Source organism: Colletotrichum costaricense (genome assembly GCF_030867565.1).
Source record: "Colletotrichum costaricense strain IMI 309622 chromosome Unknown Scaffold_14.1, whole genome shotgun sequence".
Taxonomy (NCBI): Eukaryota; Fungi; Ascomycota; class Sordariomycetes; order Glomerellales; family Glomerellaceae; genus Colletotrichum; species Colletotrichum costaricense.
Genome location: NW_026848243.1, coordinates 949,291 through 976,833, shown reverse-complemented (window position 1 = coordinate 976,833; position 27,543 = coordinate 949,291). Strand labels below are relative to the sequence as shown.

The 27,543-nt window shown below is 49.8% G+C and overlaps 9 protein-coding genes across 9 annotated transcripts; 4 read left to right on the top strand and 5 right to left on the bottom strand.

Moving 5' to 3' along the window:
- Positions 1 to 1,597: 1,597 nt before the first annotated feature.
- Positions 1,598 to 2,425, top strand: CCOS01_12221 (uncharacterized protein; the record flags this gene model as incomplete). The annotated part of the gene is made up of 1 exon (XM_060460370.1): positions 1,598 to 2,425. The coding sequence occupies one exon, from the start codon at positions 1,598 to 1,600 to the stop codon at positions 2,423 to 2,425; it is 828 nt and encodes a 275-aa protein (XP_060309313.1).
- Positions 2,426 to 3,514: 1,089 nt separating this feature from the next.
- Positions 3,515 to 4,578, top strand: CCOS01_12220 (uncharacterized protein; the record flags this gene model as incomplete). Its single annotated transcript, XM_060460369.1, has 3 exons — positions 3,515 to 3,616; positions 3,741 to 3,772; positions 3,828 to 4,578. 3 exons carry the CDS (start codon positions 3,515 to 3,517, stop codon positions 4,576 to 4,578), a joined length of 885 nt encoding a protein of 294 aa, XP_060309312.1.
- Positions 4,579 to 6,245: 1,667 nt separating this feature from the next.
- Positions 6,246 to 6,471, bottom strand: CCOS01_12219 (uncharacterized protein; the record flags this gene model as incomplete). Its single annotated transcript, XM_060460368.1, has 2 exons — positions 6,246 to 6,301; positions 6,366 to 6,471. The coding sequence occupies 2 exons, from the start codon at positions 6,469 to 6,471 to the stop codon at positions 6,246 to 6,248; spliced, it is 162 nt and encodes a 53-aa protein (XP_060309311.1).
- Positions 6,472 to 7,825: 1,354 nt separating this feature from the next.
- On the bottom strand, positions 7,826 to 8,854 carry CCOS01_12218 (uncharacterized protein; the record flags this gene model as incomplete). Its single annotated transcript, XM_060460367.1, has 1 exon — positions 7,826 to 8,854. One exon carries the CDS (start codon positions 8,852 to 8,854, stop codon positions 7,826 to 7,828), a length of 1,029 nt encoding a protein of 342 aa, XP_060309310.1.
- A 538-nt stretch (positions 8,855 to 9,392) lies between these two features.
- CCOS01_12217 (uncharacterized protein) lies at positions 9,393 to 11,189 on the top strand (the record flags this gene model as incomplete). Its single annotated transcript, XM_060460366.1, has 2 exons — positions 9,393 to 10,976; positions 11,136 to 11,189. 2 exons carry the CDS (start codon positions 9,393 to 9,395, stop codon positions 11,187 to 11,189), a joined length of 1,638 nt encoding a protein of 545 aa, XP_060309309.1.
- A 3,769-nt stretch (positions 11,190 to 14,958) lies between these two features.
- On the bottom strand, positions 14,959 to 15,996 carry CCOS01_12216 (isoflavone reductase; the record flags this gene model as incomplete). Its single annotated transcript, XM_060460365.1, has 3 exons — positions 14,959 to 15,411; positions 15,481 to 15,909; positions 15,967 to 15,996. The coding sequence occupies 3 exons, from the start codon at positions 15,994 to 15,996 to the stop codon at positions 14,959 to 14,961; spliced, it is 912 nt and encodes a 303-aa protein (XP_060309308.1).
- A 980-nt stretch (positions 15,997 to 16,976) lies between these two features.
- On the bottom strand, positions 16,977 to 18,536 carry CCOS01_12215 (major facilitator superfamily transporter; the record flags this gene model as incomplete). The annotated part of the gene is made up of 3 exons (XM_060460364.1): positions 16,977 to 17,730; positions 17,788 to 18,163; positions 18,290 to 18,536. The coding sequence occupies 3 exons, from the start codon at positions 18,534 to 18,536 to the stop codon at positions 16,977 to 16,979; spliced, it is 1,377 nt and encodes a 458-aa protein (XP_060309307.1).
- Positions 18,537 to 20,739: 2,203 nt separating this feature from the next.
- Positions 20,740 to 23,619, top strand: CCOS01_12214 (uncharacterized protein; the record flags this gene model as incomplete). Its single annotated transcript, XM_060460363.1, has 1 exon — positions 20,740 to 23,619. One exon carries the CDS (start codon positions 20,740 to 20,742, stop codon positions 23,617 to 23,619), a length of 2,880 nt encoding a protein of 959 aa, XP_060309306.1.
- A 1,099-nt stretch (positions 23,620 to 24,718) lies between these two features.
- CCOS01_12213 (phytase) lies at positions 24,719 to 27,095 on the bottom strand (the record flags this gene model as incomplete). The annotated part of the gene is made up of 3 exons (XM_060460362.1): positions 24,719 to 25,493; positions 25,547 to 26,511; positions 26,571 to 27,095. The coding sequence occupies 3 exons, from the start codon at positions 27,093 to 27,095 to the stop codon at positions 24,719 to 24,721; spliced, it is 2,265 nt and encodes a 754-aa protein (XP_060309305.1).
- Between the last annotated feature and the right edge of the window lie 448 nt (positions 27,096 to 27,543).

Genomic DNA, 27,543 nt, shown 5'->3' with positions numbered 1-27,543 from the left:
CGATAATTCACTTTCACTTCTTGTAAGACTTAGATTTTTAGAATACCCAGGAGTGAGCTGTCTCCTCCGGATTGCCGTAGTAGGAAAGTAGTTGTTAAATAGTACTTTCGCCGCGAAGGAACGACACCCAGAGAGGCGGCCCAGCGCTATTCGACCCACCCGCGTCTGGCGCGTTCATCTGCGTGGCACTATAGTCATATTCATGCATCACCGTCCTCTCGCTTGTCAACCTCCCATCCGGTGTTGAGTAGTTCACGAACACAATTGCTAAATCTGTAGGGCTAGATCTGTAAAGCTAAATCTGTAGAAAATCAAAAGCAGCCGGTACTCCATGTATGAAGTGCCGGGCACGACGGTTGTCGTCTGGAATGACAGGCTGCCGCACGCTCTCACTACGCAGATGGACTTTGGCCAGCCATTCGCTGACGCATCAAATGTTAGACGTAGTTGATAACATTTCCAGGTTTGTATATCTCCAATCCAAGGCAGTCAAAAGAAGAACGTCAAACGTGCTCTTTGTCACGCCGTAGAGATGAAAGCTTACGCCGGGGTCTCTCACGGCCATCTTGGCTGTGCAGTCAATCGAGGACCATCGAAAAATGAAACATAGGGAAACACTCGAGACCACTGAGGTTTCCTGGGTACTTCTGATGTTGAGCTACCTTACCTTGGCGTAGGTATAAGAGCCATTGTGGACAGCTTCGCTGTTCACCACAAGTGAGACCTCTACAGCGTAAGGCAGCCTATGCATGTCAGCGCCTACCTATATGTAAATGATAGTCACCAGTGTACGGTTACAGGCTGCCGTAGCCCGCCTGGCGCCAGCCCCAACACGTTCAGACACTAGCCGAAAACGCCACACCGCAGCACATGCTAAGCCCTGCAGTCCTGGGCGATCGGCTGGCGGTGTTTTGCAAGGCAGACAGAACCATCTGCACATCCATGCTTGTGAAGTGCCTGTAAATGGGCGAAAGGAATGCTAGAGAACCAAGCTATTGCAGCATCTACCAGTTGCGGTTGAACAGGATCATTTTGAGATAGACGCCAAATTTTCAAGATACAGACAGATGCGTGAGGATCTCGTTCTTAGCTACTTAGTCACATAGAGCTCACGCATGTATTATCCAGGCGGGCTAGGAGACAGGCAGGTACCTAACGATGTCTCAATTCCTGCGCCGCATACCTCATTTTTTGCGACAAATTCGGGGTTCCAGCGGTGACCAATCAGCGGCTGCCACTCGAACAAAAGTAGAGTGACATGAATTCTCTTCTTCAGGCTTAGTGCCTGATAGCGCTCACTGCCTCCAGCGTATTTTCCAAACTGAGAATAGCCTCCTTCTGTCAGTCACGACGTCACTGTCACCCAAATATACTATATATCAGTTCCCAAGTGACGCCGAGACGCCAAATCTCTCAGCATTATCACGACCTCGCGAAAAAATAGTTGAACGAGGCCATCACCACTTATAACTTCCTCAACGCTATCGAAGCTATAGACACAGCCAACTTTCTCCCCCAAGAAATATTGTACAAGTTATTCCATTCCATCAAAGCACTATAATAGCAGCATACCGACCATTCCCAAACCATACCCACCATGAGTTCAGTCTCGTCTGGAAGCTCGGACTACAACGACGCGCCACCTGGTTACAAGGAAGCAATCGATTCGGGAAGCTTCGTATCACCAAGCGACAGCGGCATAATCAGCCAGCTCGACATCCAAGCCATTGGCTATGACACAACCCAGGCCCTCACGGGCAACAAGCTGGAGGATATCCCGGTGTGTCGCGTTGGCTCAGGCGAGCTAGAGTACACATCCATCCGGCTAAAGAAGAGCTCCAACTCCTGCGCTCTCGTCCGCGGTTCCGACTCCAGCCAGACACCTCTGATATCGACAATCTACCGTTGGGGCCCCGGTCGGCGTCCCAGAATGAAGATCCTAGCACCGGGAACTACCGCCACGGTGGAAGAGGCGATCAACTCGGATCACCTCGTCTGCGAGGTAGTCGAAGTCAAAAGCCGCAACATGATGTCGCGCACACAGGAATTCAAGACGTCTTTCGGCACATTTGAGTGGCGCTACGGCGGGCGCGACGAGCGCAAGGAAGCCTCCGAGGCGTCCTCCCTCTTGGTCTTGGAACGTACTGACGACGCCGCCACGGCCTTGGCTGGTAATAGTGGCAAGGTGGGCAAGCACGGCGTCCCGGTCGCGCAGCTTGTGCGCAACAAGGAGCTCCGGACCCAAGGCACGAGTCGCTGGATGGGCGGCAACGGCGGGCGTTTGATTATGAACCTCGGAATGTGGGCGGATGATAAGAAAACGACTACCAAGGACGCCGAAGCTTTCATCGTCGCCAGCTGTATCCTCATGCTCAAACGAGAGGCTGATCGGTTCAAGGACAACACGATTGCCGCCGTTGTCTAAGACAGATAGGATTGGGTGGCCCTTAGATGATGAGATTATCTATGAGGAGGCCTGTGAGCGGCGAACAGTGTTTTAACCCTTTTTTATAACATGGCGTCAGGTGTGGAAGGCAGCGCTCAGGAAAACTGCGTTGATATCCTGTGGGTATTCGGGCTTTTCTCTGCCACTTAGAAACTCTGGACAGTTGAACTCTAGACGGTTTTAAATCAATCTCAAATCAAACCTTGAATAAATACGCTTTTGTTTGCGAATCAAAATCTAATAAATGCAGGGGGCCATACGATGAAAGACGATGCACGTTGCTTGCAACAGCTACACGTAGTAGTTAGTTGAATCGCAGAAGAGCATGAGTATTCAATCAAAGATTTTCCATGGGAATTTTGTCCAGAGAAATGAATCCAGGTCACTCAACTTTTGGTTCCAGTGGAAGGGTTGAGCGAAGCCAAGCGCGGGTCAAGCATAGTTGCGACTCACCCGGAATAGGCTCGGCATGGAACGAGCAATGGAGGCATCGCATTGTTCCAATGCTTCACAGGAAATGAACGACGCTCATTCAAGTGCACAAGCATGGTGGATTACTAAAAGTCCGATGGTTACTAGTATGATTTGTCTGCTTGAAAGGATGGCGTCAGTTTACAAGGGCTAAAGAAGCATTTAAGAAAGTGGTTCAACGGCAAGGCCCTGTTGAGGCACTCTCTACTATAGTCCGTGGCAGTAAATCGAAAATCGTAGAACTATTCTTTCGTCGACCTTGGCAGACGGCCGGTTGCAATCCTGCCGTTTCTGGCACCGTCGAGTTTGAAGGAATTGGCTTGGGAGAAAGGCAATAATGCCCTACATAGAAGTCGCCTTTGACTGGAGATGATGCAGTACTCGGCGTTAAGACATCTTCCCTTCCAAGGATGCGCAACAGAAGATTTGGGAACCCGTTTCTGGTCGTTTCCAAACCACAGACAGCAGCCTTTTCAAGTTGGAACGTTCTGCTCTCAGACTACTTTACCTGCCCAATAGCCTGCATTTGTCAACCATGAAGCATCCAAGCCTCATGGTATTATCACTTGTTAGTCTTCCAAATTCCGACGCATCACCATGGCTCCGCCAGGTATTACCGGTGATTCTTCGCGCAAAAGATCAGCTTCACCGTTACCTAGCGATGGAAATAATCGCTACGAGTTACGCAGCAAGGCAAAGGTAGTTTTCCTATTTTGTCATCGATCCCACACTTCTAAATGTCACACAACGGGACTTACTAATTTACTTCCACTTGTTAATTGATTTGTCCCTGGTCACCGAATGAAAAGCTAACATCCTCAAGAAAGCGAAAGTTGGCCAGAAGCTAGGTTTCTTGTAAGTCTCCACGTCGAATGTGTAAAGTGGGCTTATGCTGACAACAAAGTCCTAGATCACTGCCAGCCGAGTTACGCAACATGGTCTATGATCTCACCCTCGTACAAAGACGAATCATCATCAACTGTGATCGTCGCAACATGCGTTTTCGACACAATCGAAACCATCCTGTCTCTGGTCCTCTCATACGCACCTGCAAGACGGTTTACGCTGATGCCAGAGCTCTAATGTACTCAGCCACATTCGAGCTTGAGAACATGGATTACCTCGAGAAATGGCTGAGAACCCTCGGTTCAGGAGCTGTCGACATACGAGACATCAGATTGACACGGTCATTCCAAGCATACTTCGCTCAAAGTTACGGAGTTAATCTCCCGGTGCGGAACCAAAAAGATTACAGAGCTACCACGCGACAGGTTGCCAAACTCCTGAGTGGCTGCCGACATCTCGAAAATCTAGACTTGGGCTTCTTGTACACCAAGAAGTTCCGGACGACGCCCCTCATCGAGAACAAAGATAACCCTGCGTACTGGCAAAAGGAGGCACGACTTCTTGCCGAGATGGTGTTCCGCGATTTGTTCGTCCTGCTAGTAGCGGCTAAGGCTTCCGGCAAGACAGTGGACCAAGTGGCGAGCTTACCCCAAATCCACCACAAGAACTTTGAGTGTATCAAACACCATCCCTCCAATGTGGGGAATGGCAATCCACAACGAGAAACAGCTTGTCACATGAAGTTATTGATTGCGAAGTACATCGGAAATCGATCACACCCCCGGAAGCCAGGTAGCTCAGCTTTTTTGGCATAGTCCATCTAGGTCACAGCAACCGGAAACTAAATGAGCGTCAACGGCTAAAGATGTGTCGAGTTTACTGGAAAGCGAGCAGCGTTCCAGCAGTTGGAATGCCCTCAGTGATATCCGGTTATACGCGGCAAAACGAGCAGATAGCGGCGTCACAGGCACCACAAGCATCGCAGGCGAGATGAATCGTGCAGTTGAGCATTTGATAACACCGGGAAACACGGCATCTGCTTGGGCAGCAGATGAAGACTGGCAGCGGATTAGGAAGAAAGTTGAAGGTCAAAAGCATCATAGCTATTGATCCCTGTATTTTACATTAGTTGTTAGCGGGAGGAAATGCAATTCGTAAATTGAACATGGCTTTACTTACAAGCAACGCTGAGATATGCGGCTTATTCAGTTTATCAGCCTCGCGCATTCTCAAGGCAGAACATGATCCCTCAATGTATGCTAGTGATCAGTGATGCTTCAAGTAAGTTTCTGAAGGGGAAACCTAGCCGGAAGAGTAATCAAAGATTGTGATGTCTCTCATTGAAGGAGAGGACGATTTTTGTCATCATGGTGAGCGGCGTCGGCTTGTGGATAGGGAAGACTGAGATTGGACTTATCGCATTGAAGGCGGTCCATATTCGAAATCTCAGACTCGAGAAAGAAAATATGGTCAACGGACTGTTCTGCGGACTTCGGGGGGATTTGGGTGAAAGAGATAAGTTTCTTTTAGAGCAAGCTTGGCCTTGCCTTTACCTGGAAACAACCAGTCGCTCATCAATATTTTCCAATTCAGATGTTGCACAACTTTTAGATGCAGGAGACCCATCGAGCCACAGATAATTGCGAGCATGCCATCATGATCAGACACATCACTCTGAGGCGACGCTTGAAATCAAACAAATCCGCCTTTATCATAGTTTGTTGAAACAATTCCGTGGCGAATGGCGCAGCCGTTTGGCGCATTGGCCAGTAATTCCGGCAGGAATTAAGGAATGGTCTCAATAGTATGTAATGACTAGCCAGAGGATTAGGATCTGGTGTCTAAAATTGGCATGGTGATAACAAGGAAGAACTTGGTTCGACTTCAAACAAAACATACCTCAACACTGGCCACTGATCCTAGCCCAAGTCTCCGAGCAATCTGTAACTGTTTGCGCTAACAAGCATTTCTAATCCGCGTCTCGCGCAAAAGTTCAGAATACGTAATTTGAATGCTTATACGAATTTATAGGGTATCAAAATGGAGCTTCTGCTTCTAAATTACAAAGATTGGTATGGCCAAATGACATCGCTTTGTAAAAGTTGTCGTTGCCTCTGAACGATGCCTGGTATCTCGTGATATTTGGCAGGTCGACTTCGGGTTGCTAGCGGGACACGGAGGTACAGGACATAGGCCGCCGTATCGCCTTGCTTGAGTCGATATCGATTATGGCGACCCTTTGTCTATGCCAATGTGACAGGTATCGCTGGTGTCCTGCACCGTGGTTTGATGTGGGATTCACTTAAGGAGCGTTGTACTTGTTGTTTGCGCTGTCTCAATTTCGGTGTTTGCGGTCTTTCGTAATGTTTGTAGTGAGTGCGTGGTTACTGCAACCTAGAGTTGTGTACATTAGTTTCTGCTGTTGACTAACTGGTCCATCATAGAGAAGATTTGGCTTACATTTTCGGTGTCGTTCAGTTGTTCACCGGTGGTTGATCCAGTAAATGAAGCCGCCTACACCAAATATACATGTACCAGCTGTGCACATAAGTCAGCTAAAGTTTCGGTTACAACCACGCAGCTCTGGTGTAAGTCCACCTACCCACTGCCAGTGTCTCTAGAACAGTGTGGTCGACGCTCCTTTTCATTATCTCGTGACCAACTTCCATCATCCCCTCCTGGATGAGTCGCGTATCGAGAACAGGCATGTTGATTAAGTGGGTAGTAGATAAAGAAACGCGATTCCGAGGGACCAGCGATAGAATGCAAATAAGTGCAACTAATCAGAAGGAGACGCGCAACGATCGCCGGGATCAAGAAACTGAACGAGCCTTTCTTTTGCAGACGAACTAAAACAAATTTGTGGTGCTGGGTGCCCATATATCATCAAATTCTAGGTCTCTCCGATCGCGTCGGTCCCACATCACAACCATGCCGGTGCGACGGGGGAGGGCCAGGGTTCGTGGGATAATCACCAGATAATGCCAAGAGATTCGAAGCGCCAACCTGGGTCCGTATGGTCATTCCCACACACGCGGGCTTGGGAATGGGCTCATGTCATCTCATTTCGGTTTCAAAAGGGGGTGCAGCAAATGCGAGAGGATTGCGTTATCACAGTCAGAGGAGATGGTCCCATTGACTAAAAGGTAGTTTCGGGGCCGCCCTTGAACTGGGCTGGTACCGGGCCTTGGGGTCGCATTCTCGTCGAAGAACCCCACCAACTCATCTGTCACCTGGGGTTTGTGGGTTTTTCCAACCTTGATTTACGGATCTACGAACCACTACCGATGACTACTAGACATTTGAACTAACTAGTCTACTTCAATGCGCTGTCGCCTGCACGTCTAAGAAGTTGAAGCCGTTCAGCCAACCATTCTTTTGTCATTCATATTTTCCATTACAGCATCTCCTATCCTTTCCCCCTTCAAGTTTTACCAACAGCACAGCCTCACACCATTGTCCTGCGACTTTATCGCGATGTGAAGCCCAAGTGAGTCCATTCTGAGGCGAGAACACTGTGGGCCCCCACCGTTTCAGCCTCCTGAAACAAGGAGGATCTACGGAGAGTTGCGTGAACCCCTGCCCAACTGAATGCCGCGTCGCCTCATCTACCCTCTCCGTCCGCCGGCCGGAGCATCTTATTACATTAGACGGCGAGGAGTTCTTCATCGTCCAATGTCAGGAACCAATCCAGCGATCACGTTCCTCGGTTGTGATCTTACGGGCAAGTGGAAACGAGCGCCGCTTCAGCCGCATCGGATTGCTAGACATTACTCGCTCAACTTCGTCCTTTTGAAGTTTCCGAGTCCGACTGACTTAAATGCCCACAGCTCAGCTATCCATCAATGGCTGAGTGCAATAAAGTTTTTACCTTTTGTAACGCTGCTAGCCAAGCTATAATCCTCACTTGGCAGCAGTGGCTCCCCTGATGTGAGAAGCCGCGACGTCTTGGCCAAGCTCTTGGCCTCGTGTCTTCCAGCGCTGCCACGTCGGCACTTACGTGATTTGAGACGACCCAAGAATTTTCGACCGCAGAGATAATCAAAGCGAAGTATTCTTCATTTAGGTGTGTTGGTGGCAGAATGTAGGAAGTAATCGAGCCTCGTTGGGATCAGAACATGCTTGAGCGATCGAGAGCAGGTATTGGAGCTTTGTTAGCTCCAACGACTCGTTTGCAATCTCGACTGACTGCTTTGCATAGACAACGGCGATGAGACCAAACACGAAGCTGATAACCGCCAGGACGGCCACAAAACAAGCGATCCAGAAGTTGGCTGATTCAATGAGATTCGGTCGATCTCGACGGGGAAGAAATTGTCGAAAGCCCACAGGTGGTCCATCCAGGATATCAACGAGTTGTTGAATCTGCTTTCCCCAGTGTTCGTAGTCACTCAGATTCGACTTTAGGGTCCTCCTGCAAAGGATCAAATTGTTGAATGTCTGCCTCTGCTTGTCGAGGAAGGATTTGGTACCAGCGTCGTGGAGTGGAAATAGCAGATTCAACGTGTCTAGTGCCTCGTCTATGACCGTTGCAGGTAGAAAACATTGGCTTTCACTACCTGAATGGGCAGATAACCAGATCTTGTGTTGGAAGATTGAGATCACTCTGTGTTCGGGACTGACATTGAGGTGCTGATGTAGGCAGCTTGTCCAGTTGACGCTGTATCCGTGATGCATCACAAGATGGCTGATTGTCAATTGTGGAGGTATCACACCCGTACAATTTGCGTCATTTTGACTGACTGAAAAGCCAGTTGCCAAAGTGTGGTTCAATGACGCATCAGTCTCCCAGAAGGGAAGCGAAATGTCCGCTGGCTTTGAGATCTCGGATGTTCGAACCTGTGTCATTGACACAAGGGAGGAGGCAAGTCGCATGAGTTCCTTGACTCGTCCATCTGACTCTGTGAAAGCAGGTAAATCAAGTGCCAGATGACTGATGATGTCCGTCATGGATTGAAAGGCTGAGGAACGAACATGCGCCACCAATTCGGCAACTCTCTCCTCTATTTGTACGGGAGGGCCAGAATTTTCGATCAACTTCAAAGCAGCCATGCTGCGAGCGATCTCATATCTAACGTGTGCTGCTAGCATGCGATAATGAGATGTATGGTAGATCTCTCTCGACAGGGCGGGCCAGATGAGGTGGCAAATCTGTGCGTCTCCTCGGACGTGAACACCAGCTGCACGATGTCCCGAAAGTTGGTTCATTCTGAAGGGAGGAGCCATTCTAGCATGGGTAAAATCATCTGTCAATTTGAGATTATTGAAAAGAGCTTTTGTAGTTCTGAAGACGTGGCGATGACGGGTAGGTTAAAAGTATAGCTTCGGGGATGAGTGACGTTACTGCAGGTGGGGGACTCGGGGAAGTTGGGGAACACGGATTAACATGTTCAGTCCATGAATGGGCACTGCCTACTTTTGTGCCTATGGCGCAGCCTGCAGGGCCAAGATGAGGCGGAAGGATGCCTTACACACTATTTGCGATATTTCGTCTTGATTGGTCTTGCGGTGACGATGTCATCACCTTCCCCCACTTGTATTTTATGTGCGTCCTGGGTTCTTCAACCATAATTCCTCTTTCTTCCCTCATTCCGTTTAGTATCGCTTCAAATCAATGAACGGAACGTTAATGGCGACGCACATTCAGAGTCAGACGAGTTCGACAGATTTCTCGCCGCTGGCCGAGGTGAATCGGACTACTACTACTTCGGACATGTTCAAGGCTGTCTGCCGATGGTTCGGGATTCAGAACGATGCGGAAGCGCTTCGAGCTGACCCAGCACATGGGGTTCAGGCTGTGCCAAATGCTCAGGTAGTGATTTCAAGAAAGAACGAGGGATCTGTCGTTCACGCTTCTGGCGTGTCGTTTTCTTCTAAGCCTCGTCTGCCTCCGCCACTTGCCCCGAAGTCAATCTCTTCAGATGTACATATCCTGCCACACGATACAGGAAACCAGCGTCCAGGTGTATCCAAGGCCAATTCAGCTCAGCAACAGCTTTCAAATGACGCATGTCCCATAGCCGATCCTTCGATTCCTTCTATCAACATCACCACCCACGCCTCGCGACAGCAATTTGTTGATTATGGCGCAATTGTCTCCACTACGGATCCTTTTGTCTGGAAGTTCCCGGGCACCAAGGTCTGGGTTGGTTCCGAGACCCTATTTCCAATTCCTGAAGAAGTCCAGACTCTATGGGAACGCGTCAAGGGAGGTCTTTTAGCCACACTCGAAGCGGTTGAAGGAGAGATGATGAGGGAACAATCACAAGAACCAAGTCTTAGAAAGAGACACGTTCGAAGGAGAAGATTCATGACCGAGCTGCGCATGTCTGGCTGCTGTCAAAAACTTAAGACTGGCAAGGATCGTAAGGTCAACCTTTATCCTTGTGTTTGGATTTTATGTGGCAGCAAATGGTGCCGCAACAAGATCCGCAAAGCAACCGAAAGACTGGAGCTTCCCCAGAATCTTTCTAGCCAGCGTATCGAGGTCCACGAGGGTGGCCCAACTTTCAATGCTTCTGAAGTCAACATCCCTCGTTCGCAGCTTGACAATGACCGGGCACTGGTTCCAGGCGTCGCTCATTCTGGAGGCACGATTCTCCATCACATCGAAGTTTCCCCAAAGCAGGAGTGCGGTTCAATTTGTGGCATACTCTGTTGCACCACATTTGTCAAAGATGGAAACGTAATCGATCAGCATGTTTCACGCATCGGAGGCGTGCTCACGGAAACATTCTTCGACCTTGATTATAAGATCTGGCCTCTTGCTTTGACTACGGCGCATGGAATTTTCGATCTCCTTCTTTCTGAGGCCAGCGACGACTGCGAGCTGAAACCTGACTCAGGGAAGAGCAAGTACCTCCAGACATCGGCATCTGTCCATTCTTCCGACTCCGAATCAGTGTATGACACAGACGAAGAAAGTAGCGAATCTGAAGCAGAGATTGAGGTACTAGGTGACAAGAGCGCATCGAGCGTGACGAAATGGACACGGGTTGAAGATGTTGTCGGTATCAACTTTATGGGAGAGCGTCTCTCGTCTAAAGAGTTTTTTGACAGGGGTCCACCTGCCGACTATACGATCTTAAGATCAGACGTGTTGAATAGTTGTCGGAATATCATCTCGTCGGATCCAAGTGTCGAAGTCACGACATTTGTGCTCAACTCTCATCTCACATCCGGGCCAGTATCGTTGATTATTGGCGTTGACGAAGTAAGCGAGGCAATTTTGCTTCCAGACATTGTAAAAATGCCATGGCGTCAAGAAGCTCTATTGGTGAGAAAGATTTATACATCGGCACCATTAGGTATATGATCCCTGATATATTCCGTCTTTGATGTCCGTATCTATCTGTTTCTAACGTGTTCATAGCTGTGGGAACCTCAGGGATGTGGGTTTGCAGAGGCTCTGCCTTCTGCGGTATGATTGTTGCTGTTTATCCCGGAGAACCTCTTGCTCTTTTCATGACCGCAGAAGACCTTCTGAAAGACATGGGCACTTCCTTTCCAGTATCAAGACAGCCGTCGCTCTCGAACCTGCTTCAAAGCAGCACTTCGATCGAATCTGAGGAAAGCGACGCGATACGCAATGATGTGAATCGGGAATCGACGCCAGATGACACTCTCCCGAAGGCAAAAGGCAGCGACTCCTCCAAGCGCAAACGAAGCTTTAGAACGACCTTCGGAACCAGCTCCAGGGGTTCCATGAGATACGAGTATCGCCAGATTTGGACCTGTGTAAGTACTGACTACTTAGTAGTCCTCTGTGGAGGTTGATCGAAAACCCACTAACCGTACTATTGAATATCATAGTGTAATTGTGGTGACAGCGGCATGTCCGCCACCTATTCACCGGGGTGTCCAACGTGCCATGTCTATCGGTGTGCGAATTGTCCTCTTCAACAAGTTAAAGTCAGAGTCTCTTGACGCAACTCTGTGGAGACAGGAAAGAGAAAAACATTAGAGAAAGATGTCATTTTCTGAGACATCTCCAGGAACCTTTTCATGTGGAGGAGAAACGGAGCGTGAGACGAAGAACAATTAGCCGTAGAGGCTTCAGTTGTGTCATGGCAAATATGCGACAAGCATAGCCTGCAAACGGGAATAGCTCCCGTTTGCTGTTACTATAAATCATTCTGGCTGATGGAGAGCTTAACGATTGCTTTTTCAACCAGGGTAAACTACGCCTGAACGATGAATCTTATAATATAAAGCAACGCCTTTAGGAGAGTGCCAATGTGACGCGAAGGTAGATAAGAAGATTACCACCTGTGCATTAGTTCAGTAGCTGGATGAAACAGAGAATACTACACCAACTCCCATCGACGATGTGCTTCATCGTTCAGGGGCTCGCGTTGCAAAAGCCATGTAACGAGTTCTGACTGATGATCTTGCCATGCGTCGTCGAAGTTTTGGTCATGCGCAGCCTTCGTCGACATGTTCTGGAGTGGGTTCACGATATGATACCACGGAGCCTATCACCCAGCTCAATTCTCCGATAAACTCGGCAAGAGGATTGTTTCAATAGAATCAACGATGAGGCTTCAGGTTCCTGGCCATGTTCCATTGACAGCGAGCAGAACTGAAGCTGTCATTCTTTGATTCTCTTAGGGTAAGCGATACCACCATGGGATTTCAGGGCTGAGGTTTCGAGATGGATTCTGCGGCTACTTGACATCCAGGATTGACAGGAAAAACATCACCGCTTAGATTCCCACAAACGCGACGTAATGTGGCTCTATTCCCGAAGCTAGAATTCCGCCGTAGACCGCGAAACTTAGGTACTGATCCAAAGGGGTAAAGTGACTTCATCTTTAGGGATTCAAAGCCGCCTCAATGCATAATCTCATGTTGTCCTGGTATTGTTGATATCCCTATTACAGGGTAGTTGGTTCGAACCGTGGGTTGACGAAGAGATCAATTGAACTATATGAATTTCTGCGTAGTGTAAAAAGGAGGTTCCAACCGTAGGTTGGGCTGGCTACGATAATCGTAAATAGGGCCCCCAATTGGCCCCTGCGCAGTTGGCCGTATGCCGCGGTCGAATTGGACTTCCAATCCGACAGGTATACCTTATGTATTCGTAATGTCTCGATCATAGCCATATTGAATCAATATTTCGTCCAGGACTTAGCAGAAGGACTGTCTTCCCATTGAAGAGCTCATGCATACGGGCACACTCGTGAAGCAGATGACGAAGCAGAATTCCTACCCCCGAGCCAAAACATAGGATCTTGACACGTTGACTTAAGGTAGCTTAAAGCGCACTGCTGACCTCCATGATACTAAGATGCATCTAGTTTGGACCGACACAAGATAATACGTCCTGAGACCAAAAGATGTTGAGAATCTATGTCTTGTCCCAGATTGAAAAGAAGAAACTTTCGATTGATCTCATTCAGCTAATCAACGCGGACTGAAATACTTCAAATCAGCAATTTTACGATTTCGCTTCGATCTAGCCTAAGGTAATAGTTGCACAAAGCAACGCCGACGCCATAGAGAACTAGGACTCGTTCTAACTCAATTAAATGCGCAGTGTTTGGCGTACGAGTAACAGTGTTGGTGATAGCATGAGTGATATGATCTTATATGCAAGGTATTGACCAAATTGCCCTCCATCGATATCGATGCCCACAAAATCATGGAAATTGAGCCAAAGTATTGTTGTTGCAAGTTTTGACTCAAAGGCACCGACGAGGGGTTTTAATCCGTGACTCTTTCACATCCTATCAAAGGAGCATGAAGCATTTCTCACAAAAGCTTTCCACGGGAAAATTCTCTCGTTTGTAGATTTTATTGGAGGAGCGATGAACGCATACATAGAAATTGTCACGGCATTGCCTGTAATCGTGATCGGTAGCTCGTTGATACTTGATCTTCCGGATGATCTTAGATGCTATCAGAATGATATTCCGTCGTTTGACGAGTGACCTCTAGCCAGTAGTCGCAAGCCTGATTGCGTTGTAGTACGCAGATCACAATGTTGAAATTTGTCCGCTCTGGGTCCTCGCGTGATATGATCTATTCAGAGGACGGATACCTGACAGACTTACCACCAATAATTGAGAAAGTAACTTTGGAGGCTGAATCACTTGATGGTCAGTCCATGCCCTCGCTTCCTCTCCAGCCATGTTGTTCATCGAATGCCTTGGGCTTCTGGTTCGTGAAGCATTCGCCAAAAGTTTCCTCATGTTTTTCAACATTTTATACCAAATTAGGCCTATTGTTGAAAGTCCACAAAACTCCTTCACTTAGTTTAGATGTTTTAGAATCAGAATTCTTTAGCCGAGAATTGAGTGGCCTAGACTGCATTAAGGCTGTAGGGCAAAGGGCCGAAGCAAGCTTCTGTATGAGACCTCGTACCCTTCAAGTTGAGATAAGCGTTCGCTACAGCAAGCCAGATACCAGTTTCCGCGAGAGTTATACAACAATTATGCTCCATTAGGCTGAATGATGAACCCCTAGAGGAAAATCATATTGTACAAGAGGCTTATCAAAGCATCAAGTCAAAGAAACCATGAATTAGACTTGCCGATCCCAATGCGGATCCAGTTTTGAGTCGGGCAAGCCAGAGAAACATCTCACAAAGATCCTAAATGTCTCTCACCAGAGGTTTCACGGAGCTCAAGTGAGAAACATTGGGCAATCAAACCACCGAATAGATCGTCAGGGGGGATATGTCAGATCTAAGTGATGTACCACATGCCCGCGGGCAAGTAGGTCAACCAGGATAAGATATCAACAATATAGGGAAACTGATAGTGGGATTGTTTTTAAATCTTTTTGGGACAGGTCAGTGAACTCTCGAGGAGTCTGATGTTGCCTTCTGTTCTAATCCGTTACGGGAACTTCATCGCAAGCCCCTGTTTAAGAGACTATTAACGAATACTTCTGCTGTCTTGACGCAGAGTAGGTCGGAATTTGACAAGAAGCATAACTCAATCTCTAAGAATACGATATTCTGAACTGTAACTTAATAGACTGAAAGCAAAGCGTGCAAGGAAGAATGGAGAGGGAAGTCTATGCTTTCAACTGACAGTTGAATTGCACTTAAAACCACACTCGTACAACAATAAGGAACTGCAAATGACACACCGACTTCGGAATATCGGAAACACAGGTACGAAATGAACATTCTGCATTCAGACAGACTTCGCTCATTTTTACTCGTCTAGATTGCCATTCGACCTTTTCTATGTGCTGTGCTCCTTGATGTATCCCCTAACAATCTCCCGCAAGTCACTTTGGGGAAGTTCCAAAATCTTGTTTGACTTGTCTTCCTCCTTGATAGTGTGGCCGGGTACGTCGCCAAACCAGTACTTTTGCAAAAACTCTTCAAAGGGGAAACGTCCCCCAGCCTTGAGCTTCTCCTTACCCTCCTTCTCTGCCTCATCGGCAGTCTTATGCTCGACTGTGAACTTCGACCCCGTCTCCTCTTCAAAGAGCTTGTGGAGCTGGTTCTGTGTGACTTCGAATTCGACAATGTTGATGTACTTGTTGGCCGTTTCGGCGGGGTGTTGCAGCACCGCGACAATGCCCTCAGCGAGGAAAGCAAGCGACGTCGTCGAGACCTTTTGGTTTCCGGAGTCGAAGATTGTGATGCTCTTGTTTTCGAGTGAAATGCCATAGATTCCTCGGGTGATGCTCTATTGGGAAGCGGTTAGTTACACCCTCAGGAAGTTGGACAAGTTGAAGTGTCGATGGCGAGGACTTACCCAGTCGAAGAAAAGACTTGTTCCAATACCAGTCCAGGTAAAGCTTGGGTTAGTCTCCGCCTTCTTGATCAAGTAGTCGACAGCGGCCGTCTTGGACTTGAGCCAGTCGCCAAGAATCTCACCCTCCAAGGTGCGAGTATTGAGGCCATACTCGGATGGGATGAAGCGCTTCACGCCAGCAGCGATCGCCGCATCGATGAGCGGGTCTTGTGAACCGGGGACGATTACAGCGACAGTGGAGATGGCAGAGATGACGGCATCCTGACCGGCAAAGGCGGCCGTGAGGGACTCAACAGACGACAGGTCTGCCTTGCGGACGGCGACGCCAGATGGGAATGTTGCGGTGGAAGCTTCACGGGAGATGGCGGTTACTTCAAATCCCTTTTCCAGGAGGGCTTTGACGACTCGCAGACCAACGAGGCCGGATGCCTGGATTCAGTTGTGAGCTTCGGTTTCATGTCGCTGTGTTGTTGAATCACTACTTACACCAACGATGGCAACTGTTTTGATGGACATTTTGAATAGTATTTGATATTGATCGACGAATAGAGCGCAACAAAAACCCGAGAGAGCGAAGACTTCGCATGCAAGGCACCAGATCTTGCTATTTATACGTGAAGATAGAGCTTACAGACAAGGGGATTTCTGCCCCTCCAACCCCTCCATCCCCGTCATGAACTCTAAGGTTTGCGCCATCTGGCATGCCGGTTCTGGTTCCGCGGAGTGCAACCCTACGCGGGGGCTCTATATTCAAGCTTCCCCGAACACAAAAAATAGTGACACTTTCGCAGCGATACCCACGCAGTTGCCCTTGCATCATTTTAGATCGACGATATGCCGCTGGTGGCCCTGGCAGAGCCTGGCAAGGTGGCATGAGACCCCATATAGTCCTTGTTTATGGGTCAAAGCCCGGGTGTCCTTGCCGGGTAACAATGGCGAGTCAGGGCACCCGGCTCCCACTTTGTGCAACCTGTTATCTAGACGGCTCCCACTCCTCACTTTCCACCGCCCATTAATACGGAGTAGATTCTTGAATGACTTGGCACACACTTCCATAGCCCTCGGTTTCTCCAGGCGGTTCCTTCGCGACTGGCCGTCTGCGGTACCTGACGGCAGCACCGTGACAGGGGGTTTCCGACATTCCGCACCTGGATATGCTTGAAGATAAACTGCCGCAGCTGCGAGCCGAACATGGGTCACGGCTGCGGCCCGGAAAGAGATTTAGCTCCGTGGAATCCATTGCTACTGTGACGTAGCTGGGAGTCGCACTGCCGGCCCATCTCACGAGATCTTTCGTCTCTTCAACTTGAGAGCTTTGAGAACAGGACTCAATTGGGCTTGAGCCACCTATACCAAAGAGTGGCAATCTCGTCGTCTAAGAACCCCATGACCAAATCACATTACTCGTAGATCAGGTATCGGAAATGAGTGATGATATCTCTGTATAACTTTTTGCATGTAACTAATCATATGTACAACACAGCCAAGGAGGCATCTCAAACCGCCTTGTTCAGCTTCCAGCCACCAGCAAACCCGCGCGAAATGCAAATCGTGACACCGCTAGCCGCAAGGCAACATCCCGACCAGATCCAACCGCTCAAGTATCCATGCGACCTGGACAGCGCACCAGCAATGGGCGATCCGAACAGGAGTGCCACCGACATGACAGTAAATGCCATGCCAAATCTGGTGCCCATGTAACTTTTGTCAGCTGTAAGCTTGACGAACGTAGTCGGCTGCAAGCCGAAGAATGTTCCGCTGAAGAAGCCGTACACCACAGTGACGGCAATGAGTGAAGCCTGGCTGTTCGTCGCCGCGAAGCAGAAGGCGGCAATCGACATGACGAAGACGGCGCTAGCAATCATGTTCATGATGCCAATGTAGGGTGCAAAGAAGTTGGGGATGATGCGCCCAACAATAGAGGCGCCGTTGAGCATCGAGAGGAGATAAAGCGCGACATTCTCGCTGGCCATGTGGTTCTCGAGGGCGTAGCTCTGCACGTAGACGTACGGCGTGTACATGCCCAGGAAGAGCAGACAGCAGGCGCCGAGGAAGAGAAGGAACGGGAGGTCGTGGAAGACGGACTTGTCGACGAGCGGTCGCCGCTTGAGAGGGATCTTGAGCTTCGATGTCTTGATGACGAGGTTGGCTACGCCGAGCGTCACAAGCGCGATGAGCGCGAAGACGAGGACCGTCCATCGGAAGCCGATCTTAGGTTGGATTGCTCGGAACATTGCTGGTAGGACGAGACTGCGCACAATGTTAGTCGACTCTAGGCTCTAGGCTCTCGCTCAAAGCGACACTTACCCCCCAACACCGCTACCGTTGGCCGCGATGCCATTGGCAAGCGCGAGCCTAGTAGAGAACCATTGCGATGGGAGTGCGACGCCTAGCGTAGACAGACATCCGGTTCCCAGGCCGATGATGAGACCCTGGCAGAGTAGGAACTGCCACAGGTTCTGGCAGAAGGCTTGGAGGATAAGCCCGATCAGCACCAGGATGGATCCTACCACCAGCAGGTATCGTGAGTAGCCCAGGTCGTAAATTGGGCCGATGATGAAACCCAAGAAGACCATAAGGAAGTTCTGCAGGGAACCAATTGTCGAGATCTCAAAGGCAGTGTTGTTTTTCAGGAGATCAGACTGGTAGTAGGCCTGAAAGGCGCCGAAGCTCGAGATGAGACCTGGAACGATACCCGGTCAGCGAACCACATTCCAAGAGGAGGTTGTGCCATGTTGGCGTTGCCGCTGCAACATCTCACGATGGTTGCATCGCGTAAAACGCGAGTCTAAAGATCGATCTTGCTTACCCCATGTGTTAAAGTAAATGAAGAAAGACCCAAGGATGTGGAGCCATGCTTGCAAACCACCGTCTGGAGGTCCAGCAGGGGTTGTTGTTGACTTCTCTGCAGTAGGTGATGCTTGAGACGATGATGTCGGAGGGCTGTCGTTACTGCTTGTGTTGTCTGTCGCAATAACGGAGGTATCTATCGCGGCCTCGCGTGTGCTGGCGTCCTTCTCCTGGTCCCTTGGACTCTCATTCGAAGTTGAAGCCATCGTCGACTGAGCAAACCATCCGAACCCAGATCCGTCCTATGTTAGCGGCTCAGGGCGGGATGCCAAAGTCTATCCCGGCTTCAAATGATCTGAAAGATTGCGATAACCGCCTTATCAGTGCGCCAATGCGACAAAGTAGAGAACGAAAGAAAGTTTAAGTGATTGAAAGGGGGTGTGTGAGTTAGCATCAATTGGACAATGCAGGGTCTCAGTCGAGAAACGCGGTTCGGCAGTAGGCAAAATACTCCCGAGCCACGTCTTCTTACGCTCATCTAAGCAAAAAATTGCGTTGTCAAAGGCCCCTTTTTTCATGGGTTGTGGGGAATTTTTTTGCCTTGGAATTTTTCTTCTTATTCAATCGACTGATAAGATGAGCCGATGGTCTTGTATTGATTCAACCCACTTCCCTGTTCTCAATGCAACCCTTTATTGTTGATGTGATCGGGTCCCCCGACAGTACCCGCTCCGCACCGCGGCACCTGCAGGAGATCGCATCTACAATATTAGATGTGGCGCCTCGGTATGGCATCGGAACAAAACCGTCTCGAATTCTTCCTTGGGAATGGATAATCTTCAAGTTAACAACAGGTGCCCTAGGTGTTAGGTTCTACCAAACTTGCACTCCGGATTAATCAACAGCATCGCTTGACACGGCATCTATGAGACTCAATTCACTCCTCCGATCTTCTCTCAGATGGATGACCAAAAACATTGAGAATGTGCTGGCGAAAGCGAGACCTCGGCCGGTGCCCGGGAAGGATCATCAGAGGTGCGGAATTCAAACCGGCGACAGCGCCAGTTTAGGCAGGCTAGCTCACTGATCTGCCGCGCGCGTCGGGTCGCCACTGGGGCAGAGTCCAGGGTTATGCTGGCCAGAATGCAACGGGTTTGACAACCTGCCAAAATGGGCTGACAACCCATCCACAGATCCAGCGGGATAGTTTTGCCCATTTCGGGTCAGAAACTGGGGCCGGATCTGACCATGTTTCGGCCGTTCTCCATGGACCATTGGTCGTGCGTTTTCGGCACTGGCCGTTGACTGCTCGAGATTGTCGTAACCAAATTGAGATGGTATTGAAGAAATGACGTACAGTCATCACTATCCGTCGTGTTGTTTAGGTTCAAAGTAACCATGGTTGTCATGGAAGCTGGGCCGAACAACACCTTTTCTGAAAGTGCTCTGCTCAGCCCTGCATCATCGTCATTTCCATTGATCAAATTTGATTTAACAATAGGAAGACGACCAGAGCAAGTCAATCAAAGGCTTTCAGAAAAAATAAATAGGGAAGGAGGGACTGATATTGGCTGTTCTGACTAGGGTGTCTATTGCACGGACGCGACAACCCGAGGGTTCACGTTAAGAAGGGCGAGCACTTCACGCGCCCATTCCAAGAGCTCAATCTTGCGCACTATAACAAGAACTGGCGGCAATATTTAACGATCGCAACGGCTATCCATCATCATCATATCTTGATATGTCACAATGCAAGCGTATCATCAGATTTGCCGGAAACTCTTGTTTAGTGGCGCCACGCATAGAATGCAGATTGACCGGGCACTTCGAGAGTACTCTTGATGGAATGAATTCGGTCTAGAATAATCAATCTCCAAGATTCCTCGTCATTGAGATAATGAGCGCAAAGCGACCTGTCATCGTTCATGGTCGAGAACCTTCTAGAATTCTCAACCTCATTGTGCTTACGCCCTAAGCTTGATCTGGATCCTAGGGCAACTACACTCTCCTTGGCGACAAGGTCCCGCGACCTGAAATACCTCGTGTTGCTACTAGAAAGGAATGTTCCAGTAGAAAGAGAAAGGATTTACGCTGTATGGTTGGACGCCCTCAAGAGTTCATGCGTAGTCAATTGCTAGGTTAGCAAACATGTTCAAGTTGAGATGACAGTCAAAGGGCGTCGCTTAAGCAGGCACCAACGTCTGACAACTTCTGTAGGCTTCTCCAGCGGCTTGGTTCGCTCTAGGGGCGGGGAACTAAGACCACATCATTATGATTATCACTCAACAGATGTTTTGGAAGAACAGCTGGCAAGTGTAAATAACAGGCCCTCAGGATGATCCGCGGATACACATAAGTAAGTGAGTTTATCATGGATCCGAGAGTTCGGGAAACAAATGAACAAGGAAGTATTATCATTTAGCAAAGACACAACCTTCCAATCTTCACGACTTTCAGAATCATTATACAATGTCTTCAACATCAGTTTTATCGAAGACGCTTCAGTCCATCACCAGTACTAAGATTCGCGAGTTGGAGAAGCAACGAACTCAGTACGAAAACCGCAAGGCCAAAATCCTCCAAGAGGCCGAAGAACACACCAACCAGGGCGACCGTATCAGCTGCTTGCTTCGAGGGGTCAAGGAACTTTACGCAAAAGGACGCGACGACAATCCTAGCATCGATAATATCGACAACTTGCTGGCTCAGTCCAAATATGACACGTCAGTGCCTCCGTCAATGTTGCAGTCATCTGAGGACCTGTTGAGGTCTAAGCTTGACGTACAAAGCCATAAGCTTAGCATGGCTCACTTGTACTCCCGACTCGTTACCGAGTGGATCAATCCTGGAAGTCCCATGGAGGATTCCAACGCCGCCAAATGGTCAAAGGAGGACTCCTCTTTCGAGGTCATCGACCAGGAACAAGAGCGTCTTCAGAACCTCCGTAACCAGTTCGAGAAGGTGGTGTTCACACCATTGGAGACTGACGAGTCGGAGATCAATGCATATCTGGCAAGTCTCTTCAAGACGAGGGAGAGTGAAAGGGCGCTTGAGGACGTACGGCAACGGACCGCGCGAGCGAGCGAGGACTTTCTCAAGAGACGGAACCCGTTCACCACGACCACGCTGAAAATGTGCATTGCCAGTCTCCTCCAGCAGGATCTCTTAAGCGACGAGAAACAGGCTATCTTACGCGAGTTCGAGTCCAACAATGTTGTTCTACGGGAGATCGCGGACGTCCTTAACACAAGGTTCGTCGATTTCGAGAACTGGGAGTGGGACGCCGGCGAGGATGGAGTATCGTACGTTCCGCGCCAGCAAGCCAATGGCAAGTACCGCATCTGGATGGACGAAGATGTACTGCAGGCTATCTTCATTCACTGGGTCGGTATCAACAGCTGCGTGAGCTTGAAGCGGACCCTCACAGACCTTGTTTCTCTGGACGGGACCGACCAAGTCTGGAGGTGGCACGCTGAGCCATCCATGACTGAGAGGCAGATCCAGCGGCGAGCCTATTATCTCAGCGAACTTCCTACCTGGGTTCTTGATGATTCCTCGCATTCAGCAACACCGAGATGGACTAGGGGAGGTACCAGGGGGCGCGGAAGAGGTGGAAGGGGAGCATCTTTCCGGCCTACCCAAACTCGGCCTGCAATCTCTGATGATACGGTTGCAGGTCTTCGCAGGAAGTATTTCATTCATCACTTTTGCCTCGCCGCCCTGCCGAGCCAGGTAAACACGCTCAACGAGGAGATGTACGCCGATGGAAGAATGTCAGAAGAGGAGGACGACGATGATGTTTCCTCGTCTGAATGGGGAAAGGCCAAGAAGCCGGTCCTGAACATCAAGCAATTTCTTTTGCGCACGCTTGCAACTGAGACGATGCTTCATCAAGCGCTTGATGGCACAGCTGCCGCGTTGCAGTCTGATCTCAAGTGGTTCGGGGCTGGCCTATCCCACACGTCAATCTTTGCCGTTCTCCGCTTCTTTGGGTTCCCGGAGAACATGCTTGCGTTCTACCGGAAGGTTCTTGAGATGCCGGTGAACCTAGGCTCCATTTCGTCTTCCGAGTCAGAGTCCACATCAAATGCACCGCGCATCAGGCGCAGGGGTATGCCGATGAGTCGATCGCCAGCAAAACTCATCGGCGAGTTGGTTTTGTTCGTGATGGACTTTGCCGTCAACCAAGAGACAGGGCTACAACTATACCGCCTGCATGACGACCTTTGGGTTGCAGGTAGTCCTGCGGACACTGCTAGGGCATGGGCTACCATGCAGCACTTCGCCAAGGTTATGGGGTTGGAGTTCAACATGAAGAAGACTGGCTCGGTGTACTTGACCAATGAAGGAGTTCCTCGAGATGAAGCTCTTGATGAGCAGTTGCCTAAGGGTCCTGTCAGCATCGGCCACCTCGTGCTCGACCCTAAGGCTGGAAAGTGGACCATCGACCAGGCGAACGTCGCGGAGCACGTGAAGCAGCTTCAGAAACAACTGGCCGAGTGTCGAAGCATCCTCGACTGGGTACGCACATGGAACAGCTGCATCGGCCGCTTTTTCGGTCAGGCGTTTGGAGAGCCGGCCTATTGCTTGGGCAGGGAGCACGTTGAGAGCGTCTTACGAACCTACCAGAAGATGCAGCACGACATTTTTGCGCCATATTTAGCTGGCACCGGCGACGAGTCGATTGCCGGCGCGGCGAACAGCCAACTCAGTGCAGTTCACTACATCAAGTCCAAGATCGAGCAGCGTTTTGGTGTCTCGGATGTGTCGGACGCCTTCATCTTCTTTCCCGACCAACTAGGTGGCTTGGGACTCCAAAACCAGTTCATACCATTTCTTAAGGTCCAGAAACACCTGTGTGGAATAGGGGTATCACCAGAAGAGATGATTCAGAGCTTTTTCGATCGAGAACGCAATGACTACGAGGACAAGAAGAGCACATTCATGTCGAACAAGGCCACTGAGGCGCGTGAGCTAGGGGATGAGCCCCTCAGCCGATTCGACGCGCAATTCCTCAGCCCAGAGGACTTGGAGACGTTCTTCACCTACGATGAATTCACCAAAAACAGAAGTACCACGAGCAGTCACTTGAAAGAACTCTACGAGCGTGTTCAGGGGACCCCAGCCGTGCTCGGCCCCAAGGCTGACCGGCAGGTTTATCAGGCATTGGAGGACTTGCCCATCCAATCGGCCAATTTACGGTCTGAGCTGAGATGGGTGGTCCAGATGTATCATCAGGAGGCGAAAGAGCGATTCGATGGTCTTAGGCTCATTGAGGAGCGATTCTTGCCGCTGGGTGTCGTTGACATGATGAGGCAAAAGGCCGTGAGATGGGGTTTGGTTCTTTAACATACTGTGCACAGAAGTAGTCAATGAGGCATAGATGGCGTAAAATCCCTGTTACAGTATACTGTGATTTGCATCGCGTGCATCGGGCTTTTTGACTGCTAGTCTCACGAATATTTGAACTCGCCTAGCTGAGTATATTCACAAACGTCTTCAATGTTCGCCCTTGACCTCAATATCGACCATCAAATGGACCAATAACTTTGCGAGTCTCGCCTTCGGCTTTTATTAGTAGTGAATGTGGTATTGTGTGGCCCCAAACAACACTAAGCCCACATACGACTAAGATGAGGGAATTGTATGAGTATGCAGTGATTCAGGAGCCTTACTGAACTTGTATATAAGTCACGAGCTATTCTTCAACGAGGAGTTGGACTCCTCATTTTACACCACTACTCAGGTTGAGCAAGTCCCACTAAATCGCCCAAGTAGGTACATGTCCTTCTCAAACGCGGAAAGACGCAATCATTACAAGCGAGAACGAGAATCGACTCCGGCCAAGTCAACGCATTTACGCATACTTGATTCAAGTAAATCGCAACACAACAAATCATGTGCAAGCCAAAGCACATCACAACTCCATACATGGACGGGTCATTGCTTCCGGCGGCAGAAGACCGACATCGGCGACAGCGCCTACGCGCCAGAGGGCCCAACAATATTCGCCCGCCTAGATCAGTTTGATAGTTTTAACTGCCTTGGAACAAGAGTGCCGCTGAAGAGGGGAATGGGTGAGAATGGGAGAAGCCCGTAGCAATGGACCTCTCATACTCCGGTATTGGCGATGTTGCGAAGTAATAGTGATCAATTCGTGGATTGGAATCTTTCAGGTCGCATCTCTCCAATATGGTAGCGGCATCCCCCTTTCAATTAGACACATTCTGATGTTCATAATAGAAGTCGAAATTGAGCGGCAACTCGCTGACTCTGCTTACTTCATGCCAGTGACATTGCCATTTGCGGGGTGTATCATAGACGTATTTCATCAAGACCGGTGGATCACATGGGTTCCATCACTACAATCCTTCAGGCTAGTAAGTTTGATATATTATTATTGACTTCTGTGCAAGCTTGTAGTCATATTGTCGACCCATTGTTCTAATTACTTCCTTGGGTCCCAATTAGCATCAACATTATCAAGGAGGTTCATAGCCTTGATCATATCGGCCCCCAGAATCTTCTCCAGGCTTACTAGCTTGAAGCTAGCTTCGGTACTGGTACTACCGTCAGGCAGTTGATTGGCATCATCGTGAGTAACGAATAATCCGTGAGGGAAGTCCTTTCCAAGATTTGTCCCGACCGCGGTGATGCCATCGGTATTCGAAACCGCATCAATCTGTCCATCCGACGACTTGGGAATTGTGAAAGTTGTCACATAGTAGTGTGGATCGGCTCGAGTATACACGTTGTAAGAACTGACGCCCTGATTAGACACGAGGATGTATCCTTGATCAGGTTTTACGCCGTAGACGAGGGTAACGCCCTCCACGTCGGCGAAGGTCTGGCCGTCGCCTACAAAGGCAATTTGAATGGCATCATCGTCGGAAGAATCGGGCTCGGCACCATAACGCCACAGGGCAGAGGGCTCTTCGCCGAGGAAGATCCAGCCATTCTCCTCGTCCGTTACACATCCCTCAACCTGGCCGCCTGAACCCCCTGTAAAGTCACGAACGAGAGTGGTCTGGAGAGTACCATTCGAGTTGGACGTCAGCTCGTATTGTAGATAGCGAGCAGACTTTTCGTTGACAAAGAGATATTGCTTGCCGCTGGTGGGAGACTTGTACACGCAGGAACCATAGACTTTGTAGTCCTCCGGGACAGGCTGAATGCCGCCGGGGATGTCTTTCAGGGTTCCATTCGAGGTCATCTCGAAAAGACTGCAAATGTGTCAGTGTAAGGTGTTTCAGGCGACTTGAAATACTCAACTCACCAAAGCGTATCGTCGCCACGGCAGGCAGCGAAAGCGAGATCGACAGTCCTGTTCCCAGCCTGGAAGCCATAGATCATATCGACGTTGTTGGGCTCCGCCGCCGGCAGGGTTTGGAGCAGCTTGCCCTTCAGATCGAAAACACCCAAGCCGGCACCCTCAGTGGACTTGGTCGTAGTGATGATGCGGGACTTATCGGCTGATTCCGGCGAGATCCAAATGGCGGGATCATCTCCGTCGCCGCCATTTTGGTCAGTTTCGTAGGAAGCCTCGACTAAGACAGCCGAGCAGAACAGTCCTCCCCATCCATTCTCGCATTCGCACTGTTGCGGCCCGATACACTCGCCATGTCCAGAGCAATCCTTCGTGCACTGGACCTGATCGCACTTGTCGCCGGTGAAGCCAGCGAAGCAGCCACATCCTAGGGCATTCTCTTGACAGTAGCCGTTGCTCGAGCAGGCGTCGCAGATCGGAGAACGGTCGCGGGGTCCAGTTGCGTTCCGAGGATCATACGCGGTGTTGGCTTCTATCCCGAGATCATCGAGAGCACTACCCAGTGACACCACTCCAAATCCAGCGACGTTGTCTGCTTCGACAGCAAAGCCAAGAGCGCCGCTAGGGTACTTTGAACTTGAGCCCTGATAGATACTGAGGCCCTGGACTTCGATATCCTCGAGGCCATTAAGCTTGATATTGCCGACAAGATCGAATGGGTACTTGTAGACAGCAATGCTACTTTCTTGAGCGACAAACAGGTAGTCAGTGCCGGTGGAATTTGAGACATATGTTGCAATACCAGTCACATCTTCCGCAGCCTCGCCAAGCTTGGTGATTTCTGGGGCAATGGTCGATTCCTTGAGATCGAAGACGTAGATATCCTTGTCATCGTCGGCATTAACGACCATTTTAGCCTGTGATTGTACCACAGCACAGCCGGAGAACTCTGTTGGGACTGGGATGCTTTGAACCTGTTTGAAGTTTCAGTCAGTGAGAAATGAGTTGAGGAGCTGGAACCGGGCTTTCTCACCTCCACCAGTTCAATGGAGTCCTTGGTCGGGCGGACCACATACTGCACTACCACACTCTTACCGAAGAGAAAGACGTAGTCGTTCAGACTGTTGGTTCGCCACGAGCATATGGCTGCCCAGTCTCCAAGCATGGTCACTTGGGCTGACTCGATTTCCTTGAATCCTGGCATCTCGTAGACGCGAATTATGGAGTCCGGCATCGCAATAGTAACCGCATAGTCTTTCCCCGTGACATTGTAGACTGTCGTGATGATCTTTGTTCGGCCAGTGATCATGGACTTGACCTCGGACAGTGGCGAATCGCTGTTCAGATCCCACGCGTGAAAGCCTCCCGTCGCAGCACCTCCATCGTTTCCTAGCAGTAGAGGCTTCTCTTTGGAGTAGAACATGTTTGTCCAATCGGCTTCGAGTTCGCCACCAGTCAGGGCTGTGATATTGGCCTCGACGTCGGCGGCCGTGGCTAGCCAGGGATGCATCGCGACCGCGGCTATTGCCGCGGCGCATGCGAGATATCTGAGGCCCATGGCGGTTTGGTCAAGTCGATAGAGGTCTGCCTGACATGGCAAGACGTGCAAACTGAAGGCTCGCCTTGTGAGGAGGAACAGTCCATTTATCATGTCGTCTCATTGCCTGCCCCCTCCAAGCGGGCGGGCAGCGGAGGAGCGGGTAGCCCCACGCCTACAGGGCCGGGATGGCAATGCAAGTTCAGCCCCTCCAGGTCCCCTTCAGGGATGAGAGACTAGGCTGCGACCTTTTACCGAATCTGCTTTCAGTTTGGCAATCTGATGGACAATGTCTGCGTCAATACTGCGGGTGGTGGAACACTGATGGTTCCCTTCGGGTGAAACGCGTGCATGAAAGGGGAAAAACAATTGGTGGACGCGATGGGACGAAGAATATTGGAGCTTCCACTTTTGGAGTCGTCCGTCTTGGCATTGGAACACCATTAATCCAAGGTGAAGTCACAGGTCC